Source organism: Capsicum annuum, chromosome 8 (genome assembly GCF_002878395.1).
Source record: "Capsicum annuum cultivar UCD-10X-F1 chromosome 8, UCD10Xv1.1, whole genome shotgun sequence".
In the NCBI taxonomy this organism is placed as follows: Eukaryota; Viridiplantae; Streptophyta; class Magnoliopsida; order Solanales; family Solanaceae; genus Capsicum; species Capsicum annuum.
This window is the reverse complement of record NC_061118.1, coordinates 155,745,607-155,757,590: the sequence shown is the minus strand read 5'-3', so window position 1 is coordinate 155,757,590 and position 11,984 is coordinate 155,745,607. Positions and strand designations below refer to the sequence as shown.

The window sequence follows — 11,984 nt, the reverse complement described above, 5'->3', positions numbered from 1 at the left end:
TACTATGTGTTTGTGTGATATCTCGTGACTGAGCCGGGGGTCTTTCGGAAACAGCCTTTCTACTTCATCAGAGGTAGAGGTATGGACTGCGTACATCTTACCCCCCCCAGACCCCACTAAGTGGGAATACACTGGGTTTGTTGTTGTTGTTGTTGTTTATTCCTTGTTCTCAACATGTCGACGGTTGGTGGTACGGATTGAGCAGCAATTTGTGTCAACAGTTAGAGGTTAATTTTCTACGACAGATCGATCATATGTTGCACCTGGCGGTTATTAATAAAAAAGGGCTATTGTTGTTATTGAGAGGGTGAAAAGAAAGACATGACTCGGAGTTCCAATTATTCAATATGAAAAATGTTTCGTAAATAAATAATAAACACAATTTATAACCACAATTTTCATAACTGATCGTGACTTTTCACCATTTTTATTTTTAAAATTATTTATTATATAATAAAATGATTATTATTTTATTAAGGAATTTGAAAAGGTATTTTTTTTTATTTATAAAATAAAAAAGTAAGCAAATTTGAATTAATGATATGAAGATGTAGTTATTTTTTTAAAGTAGATTATATGTTGCAACAATTAAATTATCTGATGCAACAGGTTCTCTATGGTTGCAACAAATGATATATCTGTTGTCACAGATGATTTATCTGATGCAACCTATATCGAGTCATAACTCGATAAAAGCAGTTCTTGGAAAGAACTAATTAATAATAATAATCTGAAAAGTCATGACTTATCACAATATTTCTTAATTTAATTAATTCATTACTTTTCACATTAATAAAAAATGTAATTAATAAATGGAGGTGAACAGTTAGATTATATGTTGCAACAGATATGTTATCTGATGCAACATATTTTATATTTGTTACAACAGATAATATATCTGTTGTCACAGATGTGTTATCTAATGCAACATATATAAAATCTGTTGCCACAACTCAATAAAAATGGTTCTTCGAAAGACTAATTAATAATAATAATCTGAAAAGTCATGACTTATATCACAATATTTATTTTCTTAATTTAATCAAATATTTAATTAATGTATGGAGGTGAATAGTCGCGCCTTTTTGCCTCTCATTCAAATTCAATCCTCTATAAATAGGTCCGTCCTTATTCAATCGTTCATTCAAATACACACTCTATTTATTTATTACATCTCATCTTTCATATTACACTCTAGAAGATAAGATTATGGTTGACCCAGTATTGGACGTTGCTTTTCTGCAAGACGCCGTGAATGAACTTTGGAATCAAGTTCGTGATCTGCAATGGGAATTAGGAGGAGTTAGATCAAGAATGCTCCGCAAAATACGCAGGCTGAGGAGGGCCTTATTGCTACTTCAGGTTGAAGATTGGCCGGCTGGCAATGATGATGCTGATAATAATAATAATAATTAGACTATTATTTTTCTTTTAGTCTATTATATGTATTTTTATTTATTTAATAAATAAATTATGTTTGATCTTTGACGTTTTAATCCATATTTAATTTTCATTCCGTCTATTATCTTCTTAACAAATATTTCGACGATTCGACGTAAAAAGGAATAATTTAGAATCCAGTAACAATAGCAAGATTTATCTGTTGGGTTTGTGGCAGGGGTTGATTTGTGTTGTTTCAAACAGATTAATCATTCGTTGCAACAGATAATTAGTCTGGTGCGATAGATAAACATTCTGATGCAATAGATAATTAGTCTTGTGCAACAGATAAACATCCAGATACAACAGATAATACGTCTGATGCAACAGATAATACGATGATGCAACAAATAAATAGTCTGATGCAACAGATTACTCATCTGATGCACCAGATGATTGATCTATTTAAATTGTGGGCATTTGTGCTAGATTCATAATCGGGGTTCTATCCATTGTTGAAAAAAATAAAAGTGTATCCAGATGACAAATACGAATAAAAATCATAATCTTACTTACCAAAGTAACCTATGAAGTAATGCCAAAGTGGAAAGTGATGTAGTAAACAAAATTTGACCTAAGAAATTGGTCAGATCGCAGCAGTAGCGTTGTACCACCACCACCAACAACAACAACAAATGGTCAACAAGAAGAAGATAAAGCAGAAGGTGATGAATAATGCAGCAGAAATAGAAACAATTAACAACAAAAATCGCTAAGAGAGAGAAAACAACAATGGATGAGAAGAGAGAGAAAGACATTTTTTTCCTTCGTTTCCCGTTATTTTAGGTATACATTTTAAAACTTTTTTAAAAAATTTAAAAATATTTATACATGTGTTGGTGAGTGTATAGCACTACAACTAATTGAATTGGGTTGTGATTGTGGTATCACGTCAGCACTGAAGGACTGAGTTGTGGTGTCACGTTAGCACTGAAGGACGTATTTATTACACTTTAAGATAGTTCAAAGTGTAAGTTGGAGTGTGTCTCAACAACTTTTGTTATAGTTCAAGAGGATAACAATATCTTTTCACCTAAATTTTCATGGTTATAAAGTCACTTCATTGATCACTAAGTCATACTCTTGAATACTAAGGCTAGCTATATAATACTTCCAGATTTTTCAGAAATAAATTCTAAAAATTTTACGATCGATTTCTCCCCGAAAAGAAGAGCAATTGATCTATTGCGTCTTTCTTTTGATATTTGATTCTTTTGATATTGATACTAACAAGATTTTATTAATTTGATTTTGAAAAGATCATTTTTTTTAGGAGACATTTTTTCAGTCCATCAATTAGCAAAGGATCTTACGTTTCATTTTATAACTAGAGTAGCATGGCCCGTGTCAGCACGGGCCAAATATTAAGTTATTTTTATTATGTATAGTAAATTAAATTGATATTAATTCGAATTATGAATTATAAAACATGAATACACAAAACATTTTAAATACGTGGTAGTATTTTTCAAGGAGTCAAGTCTCACAAGATGATTATGTATAACTTACACATATAAACAATAAAATTCGATGCATTTAGAAGCTTATATCTTTAATCATATTATTGAGATTTGCTACATTAAGTAGCAAATTTGAGATTAAAATTGATACATAAGACTTGACATTTGTTGTATAAAATAGAGAATAATTGTTGAAAAAGCTAAAGGGTTGTCTAGTCATTGCATATTACATCACATGTGGATTGCAATTAATAACCCACATTGTATTTCCTTACTAAGCCGTCATAGACATCATTTGCTTTCATTTTCTCCTTCTCTTTTATTTGTCAACCTGTTATTTGAAGTTAAACTAAATTAATATTTTAAATTCAAATTTAAAGTGTTTCAAAAATTATATAAAATAAAAAATTATAAGTTACCATCTTTCATATTAATTTAAACTATTTGACTTTGAGAACACGATAAAACATACTTATGTAGATATTTTATTAAACTTTATTTTTATATATGTTCCTTCCATTAAAACGTGGAGTCGTTTGTTAGAGTGTACAAAAATAATGCTGATAGAATGTATTAATAATGTCTGCACTAATAATGCTTGTATTAGTAATATTTGTATTATTTATGCTAACATTATTTCTTATACACTGTTTGATGTGCTGTATTTGAACTTGTATTTTTCAATTTTGATATATTTAAACAAAAGTTAAAAAAAAAGATGGATTGCATATACATCCTAAGATTCATCCGGAATCTAGCCTGAGCTCAATATATGTTTTTTTGTTTCATTTTTTGTGATACAAATTGAATTTAGATAATCAATCATACTTTTAATATGTTTTTAGATATTTTAAGTTGTTAATATTGTAACCTATAATATTTTTGTGTAATTTTTAAAGAATATATGTTACTCCCTCTATTCAAATTTTTGTGACATTGATAGTCAATTGTATTTTAAAAATAATTTAAATTATTAATTATTGTGATTTATAATATTTTTCTTCTATTTCAATTTAAGTGACATTGATATAATTTCGAGAGTCAACCAAATATTTATATCATTTAATTTTTTTAAGTTGTTAATTGTTGTGATTTATAGTATTTTTTATGTATTTTATAAAAATATATAATAGATTAAATTATTTATAGATATTTCAAGTTTTAAATTATTGTAATTTATAATATTTTTTATGTAATTTTTTTTTTAAATATGCTACACTCCTACTCCTTGTCCAGAGTCTTGTGTCACTTATAGTCAATTATATTTTTTAAATAATTTAAATTTTTAATTATTGTGTAAAACTTTTTCTACTATAATTTAAGTGACATGATGCTTAGATGATCATAATAATTAATTAAAGGTGATATAATAAAATCACGATTGAAGAAACGAAATAAACATGTCTTAAATAACTCACAACAACTAATTAGAAGTGATATAATAAAATTACTATAAAAGATACTTGTGAAAAAAAATTAAGAAAATCTCATATAAGACGTCAAGTTATTTTAAAACATCAAGAGTTAACTTATCATTTTATATCTATTTTATCTTTTGGGCTAAATATTATTTATTTATTTAATACTTAGCTGACTTATAATAATTAATTAGAGGTGATATTTAGTAAAATTATAATTAAAGCAGCTGAAGCAAACGTGTCATAAATGTCTATTCTATTGTTTTATTAGATATTATTAATTTTTTAATATGTAAATAATTTATAATAATTACTTTGAAATGATATAGTAAAATTACGGAGTAAACAGATGAAGCCGACAGGTCGACAGAGAGCTACTTTAAATACTTAGATGACTTATAATAATTAATTATGGGTGATATTTAGTAAAATTACGATTAAAGTAGCTGAAGCAGACATGTCATACATGTCTATTTTACCTTTTTTATTAAATATTATTAATTTTTAATATATAAGTAATTTATAATAATGAATGAAAAATGATATAATAGAAAGTAAAATTACGATTGAATCAATTGAAATAGACATGTCATAAATGTCTATTTTCTTTTTTTTTTTAAATTAAATATTATTATTTTTTTAATATATAAATGACTTATAATAATTAATTAAGGACAATGTAATAAAATCACGATTGAAACAGACAACATAAGCAGACATATCAGAATTTTCTCTTCTATATATTAGGAAAAAAATTAAATTAGGTGAAATTATAATAGCAAATAAGAAAGAAAGTAAATTATATATTTGATATGAAATTAAATAAAGAATAAAATTTATTTAATTGTATCACTAATTAATTTTTACAATAAATTATCATCTTAAGAATCAATTTACTTAAATATAATATATTTAAAATAATTTTATACAAAGATAAATAAAAATAAAAAATAAATGGAAGATATAGGGTCCACGTGTGTGGAAATATATGCAAGGCATGTGATGACATTATGGTAAATTTTATACTTGGCATTATTGGTAATTAAAAAGAAAAGAATAAACTTTTATTAAAACTTTTCATGAGGTTCAAAAAAACAAAATACAAAATATTATCATTTTGAGCTTAGAACTTGAAGTACAAACAACAACAATATACCCACATACCCAGTGTATTTCCACCTAGTGGAGTCACTTAGAACTTGAAGTGAATGACCAAATTATCTTTAGATAAATTTGTTATATCATTTCCATCCCATGTTGAAACCGCCTTTTCTATAATATAGAAAAGAAAAGATTTTACACCTTTCACTTTTCTACCAAAAGTAAAAAGAGAACTTTTAAATTCAACAAGGAATAGTCTCATTATCCTGCAAAGACAAAGGTAAGATTTCTACGCTCCTTACATTTCATTTACGAGATGCCCCTGACAATCTTCAGCAACAACATAATACCCAACATACCCAGTATCTTCCCTCCAAGTGTGTTCTAGTTAGGGTCAATGTACGTAGTCCATACCATTAACTCAAATGCGAGATAAAGTCTATTTCTGATAGACCTGACTCAAAATAAAATAATCTAGACAAGAAATAATAAAGTTAAGGGGACAAGATTCCAATTGTACCATATACAAGATACACCAAGAAATGTCTAATGTATCAAAACACCGATACTATGGTCTTAGGTCTACATATGATAGAATGTCGAAATTAAAAAGTCAGTCATATTATGAAAGATGTATTCTTTTTTCTTTTCTTAATAAATATAAATAAATAAGACTAGCAGCTTAACAATAACGTGATTCTATATGATTCTATTTCAAACTCTTTTAACAATAACAATGTGAAACACAGATCCCTACCAATATAAATAGCTTACATAAAAGTTTATATACTACTTGAAAAGATGCAAAAGTTGGTATCGCTTATACAAAATCTATGGAAACTTCCCATAACAGAAGAGCACACATGGACCCTTCTACAAAATTTGCAGGCAGCGAACTGCATTTTTCATGTTCACACCCCTCTACAACCTAGAAATTCTGTTTCTTGACACGCTAATTTCCAAAGACTACAAGCTATATACATCTTTCAAAGCACCATGCTAAGGATACTAGGTACTTTCAGACAGAATGCAATACATACCTTCCAAGAACCAGTAAGCTAGAAAACTGAAACTTTGCCTCGACTAGGCAAAATAGCCCCAATCCATCTGAAATGTGGGGTTACTTGAATTGCCATTATCCGATATTTGCACTGTGGACTCGATAAAGGATGCATCAGGGACAGTGTTGCTTACAGTATCAGCTTGCGAAGTCACATAATACCTATCATCAATTCTTGATGGTGCACCAAAGTCGATCATACTCGGGGCTAAAACCCTGTGCAAGTTTGGACTATTTGCAGTTTCCTTGTTCTTGACGTGTTCATAAGCAGCCATTTCTCGGTTATATCTTTCCTTATCCAACTTACTTGCTTCAACATAAGGCTGCAAAAGTTAGAAGGAAACGGTGAACAAATAAAGAAGTTTTACTTCATGCTTGTTACATGGAGCATTTAAATTTGTGTACATTAAATAATAAGAAAGAAACATGAACGATTAATTGATATATAGAGTACATAAATGCGCCAAAATTATGATAAAGAAATTTAGGAGGTGATTCATATCATTTCATGTCTGCTAGCAACAATATCATAAGTACTTCATTGTACCTCTTTGTCATTTTCAGACATTGTCTTCCAGGCACTAATTGCCATGTCTCTGATATTCTTAGTACCAGAACTCTCACCAAATACTTTCTTTAGTCTTTCACATTCCAACTTGATGTACATCTGATATGAGCTCCTCCATCTTATTGGAGCACCGGGGTCTTTCCTCATATACTTGTGGGTTGATGAACTCTGAGATTTTTGCTCTGGCGTCTCGGGCCCTACTGAAAGAAAAAATTATGATCAATTTCAGTCTTGACCTAAGAAAATATGAAGTTGCCTAGAGTAACAAACTTAAATTTGAGGTTTACTTGGACAGGCTAGTAACTTTAAGACACTGCAAGGACTATTAATTCAGACTTCTCTATGCAATTGCACGAAGTGAAACTTAGCTCCAAACAAATAGAACACATCTGAATATAAGCAAAAAAATCTTCTACTCTGTATTTCTCTTTTCTTTTTTTACGGAAGAGGTAAATAACTTCTAATCTATATTGCTGCAAAGATTAATCTTGATGCCGTGTTTGTCTGGCTTTTAGTCTATTCCCTCCTCTTTCCCCTTCATTTATTTCCTTTTCTGTTCTCTTTTTGGCTTAAATATTTCTTCATCCAAGGGAATTCATACATGTCATATACACCAAAACAGAATAAATCCTTGGCATTTAAATCATATGCAATTGAAGAGAAGATCAAGAGTGATGCAGGAGTTGTTCAGGTAAGCATTTGAGGTGTGATACTGTGAGTTTGTTGTGGGAAGTGTCTTTGTATAATAAGTCTCTCTGTCTCTCTTTCTTTTTTTTGGGTGGGAAGGAGGGGGGGGGGGGGGGGGGGGGGGGGGGGGGGGGAGGTCTAGACTCTGGTAGATAAATATTCTTATCATTATGTTATTAGAAATCTACAAATTCCCAAAAAAAAGGCCATTCCATAATGTTCACTACGATTGTACCTACTTAGGTCCATCCCCAGATTTTATAGGACACACAGCATGAGTGTGTTCATTGATGGTTTAAAGAGACTTACTTGAAAAGTGATATTCTGATGAGAAGTTCTGAAGCTTAAAGAACTGTAAGTCTCTGTGATAATGAAGAATAACAAACCTGTCGAAACTACGCGACTATCAGTAATACATTTCCCTTTGTCTATTGGACCGTTCCCATCATTAGAGGGCAAGGTTACCACAGGAGATGACCGGTCACAAAATTTCCTCTTCCCAGCAGAGTCATTTGACCTATCCCCAGAACCTAAAGAAAGATTATAATACTCAAACAAAGAGAATTGATGTAAAACCAGTCACACACATACTAGGGGATTAAAAAGTTCAACTTCCAGTAAAAATAGACCTCCAAAATTTCAACAAGAAAGTTACCTTTTACTGGTTCTAGCCTAGCAGCATCAGAAACTTGACTAGGTGGTTGCATGGTTCCTTTTTCTCTACTTCGATAGTAATACAGTTGCTCAAATTGGAGGAGGAGAATTTCATACACCTTCTGAAGTTGAGTCGGAAACATTGTGATATTGCTTTTCACATGCAATGTAGATGCAACTTCACCCCACTTAGCATCCTTGGTGACCTAAATATTGCAAATCAAGAACTCATACTGATAGTAGGAAAGTCATATGCATACCAAATCCAGTGCTAGTAGGGGCTTCATTTCATTTACATCATCTCAGAAACTCTTATCATTGGAGACTGAAATTAATAGCAGAACCATGTGAATTACTCATTATTTTTCACCATACCTCTCGGATACACTTTTTTGCTGATAGAAATATGTACATCGAATAAGCTATGTTATAGAAGGAAAGATCCTCTTAGAAAATGAAGAACAAGGTGAACAAGTTTTTGGTACTCATTTCAGTAGTTTCAATACATTGTCCGTTGTCCCCTCAATAATCTCATAAACAGCAACTACTAGCAAGTACTTATCAGATATGAAAAACTAAGGCATATATAGAGCAACAACTAGCAACTATATAGCAGAAAAACAGAATCTTAAGTGACTATTTTAGATAAGGTCGAATCAAAAGTGCCTATTGACTATTGCATATTTGCTCCATCAGCCTACTCTTTGTGGACATACTCTGCCATGCAGTTTGGAAAACTATATCCATCAAAACAGTTTGATAATGATTTCACTCATTCTTCAGAAATTTGTCATGGTGGAGAAAATGGCATGTTGTTGATATTGAGATAAACTACAATTAGTACATAAACAAGAAAGCTGAATCTGAGCGATGGTAGAGAAAAGATACCTGATTAAATCCACCTCTTTTAGTGACTTCTTCATAGAAAAGATGCAAATCCAAAGTTGTTTGTCTTAAGTTAAAGCTGCATATGTAGCAATAACCTTCCTTATGATCATAAATTTTACTCAACCAACTTCCAAGTTTCAATGTGCAAGCTAAGCCACCAAAATTAACAACGTAACATAGTAATTGCAAATTACGCCGTTTTGAAATCAAATTTCAAAAGCTCTATCTAATTCTTGGGATTACCTGAAAGCAACTTGATCCAAACTTCGAGAAATTTATACTTCTCTCTCAAAAGCATATCGTATTTTCCTATGGATAATGCAAGTGGCAAACAGAGGTTTCTAGTTGCTATAGCTAGTCATGAACATTAGCTATTTTGACAACCAAATCTTTTTGATGAATTTGAAAATGTATATGGCTTAGGCTGCATTTGTTTTTTTTAAGATTCAGAGGTCTGAATCTGAATGCGAATGCACATCTGAATGATTAAGATGTTGTCTCTGGATCTGAAAACTGAACGATTAAGACTAACTATTTGAATATGCAAAAAATACTTATTTGTGTATATAATAAAATAAAAAATACAATTCAAATAAAAAATTAATTATATATCAGAAAAGAAGTATGTAATTTAATACAACAAAATTATTATTTGATTGAAAAAAATATTTATGTATGTTAGTGATAGTGTAGATGATTTATAATGGTGGTTGTAGTGACAATAATTGGTGTTCGTGATTAGTAATGTTGGTGGTGATAATTGTGATGATTGGTATTGTAGTGACTGTTATGATGGTGGCGGTTGATAGTGGTGGTGGTGATTGTGATGTGACGTTATTTGATGTTAGTAATTGGATGTGTTGATTGTAATGGCTGAAAAATGAATGCATGATGGTTTGATAATGTGTTGGTGCTTGTTGGAGATGTTGTTAGTTGTGATGGCGGAGATAGTTGTTAGTAGAGATAAATTGTAGTGATGGTAGTGGTTGAAGTGATGGTAGAGGTGGTGTTAATAGTGACAATGGTGGTGGCTGCCAAAGAATGTGTGAAGGTTGTGATGTATTAGTGGTAGTTAGCAGTGGTATTAGTTGTGATAGATGAGTTGGTCAATAGTAGGGATTGACCGAGAGTGGTTGATGATGATGGTGGTGTTGTTGACCGTGGTGGTGGTGAATATAATTAGAATAATAGAGATAGTAGGTGTGGTAAAGGTTGACAATAGTGGTTGGTAGCGATATTTGTTGTCGATGGTGGTTATGATGGTGGAGGTGGTTGACAATGATGGCGGTGACAGAGGTGGTTAGTGGTGGAAACTGATGATTATGAATAGAGTGATGGTGTCCAACATCAAAATATCTCTTCAAATCTATTAAGATTTGATTCTAGATTTGAATGATTAAGACTTATTAAAGAACTAAAATCTTAATAAAAAATAAATGCAATCTGAAATCTGAACCATTCAAATTCATATCTCTATTAAGTGGAAAGAAATGACAAAAGAACCATTAAATTTTCGTTGATGTTGCAAATATAATGCTTAGAATTTTGAATTTTTGGCATGTACAAACCTATATTGCTCGGATTCTTAAAAAATATTGCGGGCTGCATGTCAGATCCTTCAAAATAAAGCACTACTTTTTGGAGATTCCAACACAGGAGGAGCGATTTTTTTGGAGAGTACATACTTATTCATGATGTATATAAAATCATTATTTAAACAATTTTTAGACTCACGCCAGACTAAGGCCAGAGGGCTCGTTGAGTTTGTCAAGCTTTTCATAGAAGCTATCCTTCCCATCATAGGAGCTTCCTCCGGCCAAATTCTGCACTGTCGATACATCGGTGGTGGCAGATATAGGCGACGAGAAGCCACATGCATAAGTTCCGCCACCGGAAAACTTATCGCCGGTGTTAATTTTCTTCACCATTGTAACGGTATTGTTCTCCTCTTCCGCCATGCTGAAACTGCACACCGCACAGAGCACACCAACACTTTCTCCCCTCCAATTTCCAATGCACTCGACTGTGTTATTGGGTTCAAGATACATCGTCCACGTAATTATGTGGGCACCAATTTGGTCTGACGTGGTTACATTTGTGGGGCCGGAGGCGTATATTTGTCATACATGCAAAATTAAGAAGATATCAACCGTTTATAGTGGGACTCCTACAAAATCTCAGCCGTTGCTGTTTCCACCGTGTCGTATTCTTCTGTGGATTTTAATTTTATGCTACAATTAATTCACTTTTACTTCCCATATTTTAATTTATCATATTTATTAAAACAATAATTATTAATATAACTATTTTATTATAATATCTTATTAATCAATATTTATTATTGTATCTTAAAATTAATTTAAAAAATAAATATAATAATAATATACTTAATATATTTCCACAAAATAAAATCGGAAGAAGATAAAATATAACTAGTCCGTCCCATTACCTCACTTGAAATAAAAAGCCCCAATAACTAATTAATAATTAATATTATAAATAATTATTTTATATTAATATGTCAAAAATAATAATTAAAATTAAAGATGTAATTAGAAAATAAGCGAGAATATTACTCAGCTGTAGAGTGACAAAGATGTTCGGGCAACTTTAAGTACGGAGAAATAAACAACCCATATCTATTTTCCTTTCACTCTGTGATTTTTTGCCATTACTTTTTGTTTATGCCTTCTTCTCATTCTCTCGGT

The 11,984-nt window shown here is 31.0% G+C and overlaps 1 protein-coding gene across 4 annotated transcripts; it reads right to left on the bottom strand.

The window, feature by feature from the left end:
• Nucleotides 1-6,141: 6,141 nt before the first annotated feature.
• Nucleotides 6,142-11,376, bottom strand: LOC107839715 (putative high mobility group B protein 11). Of its 4 annotated transcripts, none has more exons than XM_016683325.2 (6): nucleotides 11,011-11,376; nucleotides 9,277-9,352; nucleotides 8,390-8,594; nucleotides 8,121-8,264; nucleotides 7,027-7,247; nucleotides 6,142-6,802 (listed from the first exon to the last, which is right to left on the bottom strand). In XM_016683325.2, the coding sequence occupies exons 1-6, from the start codon at nucleotides 11,322-11,324 to the stop codon at nucleotides 6,503-6,505; spliced, it is 1,260 nt and encodes a 419-aa protein (XP_016538811.1). In that variant the 5' UTR covers nucleotides 11,325-11,376; the 3' UTR covers nucleotides 6,142-6,502. The 4 variants fall into 4 exon arrangements, with proteins under 4 accessions (XP_016538811.1, XP_016538812.1, XP_016538813.1 ...); XM_016683326.2 differs by having other exon boundaries at nucleotides 7,027-7,244; nucleotides 11,011-11,349; XM_016683327.2 differs by lacking the exon at nucleotides 8,121-8,264 and having other exon boundaries at nucleotides 11,011-11,349.
• Nucleotides 11,377-11,984: the final 608 nt, after the last annotated feature.

Excerpts from the sequence above, each read along its gene's own strand:
- LOC107839715 (XM_016683325.2), bottom strand. The coding sequence starts at position 11,324 with ATGTATCTTGAACCCAATAACACAGTCGAGTGCATTGGAAATTGGAGG. Across the intron at positions 9,353-11,010 it reads CCCTCTGGCCTTAGTCTGGC|CTTTAACTTAAGACAAACAA; the intron begins GTGAGTCTAAAA and ends CTACATATGCAG. Across the intron at positions 8,265-8,389 it reads TAGGCTAGAACCAGTAAAAG|GTTCTGGGGATAGGTCAAAT; the intron begins GTAACTTTCTTG and ends ATCTTTCTTTAG.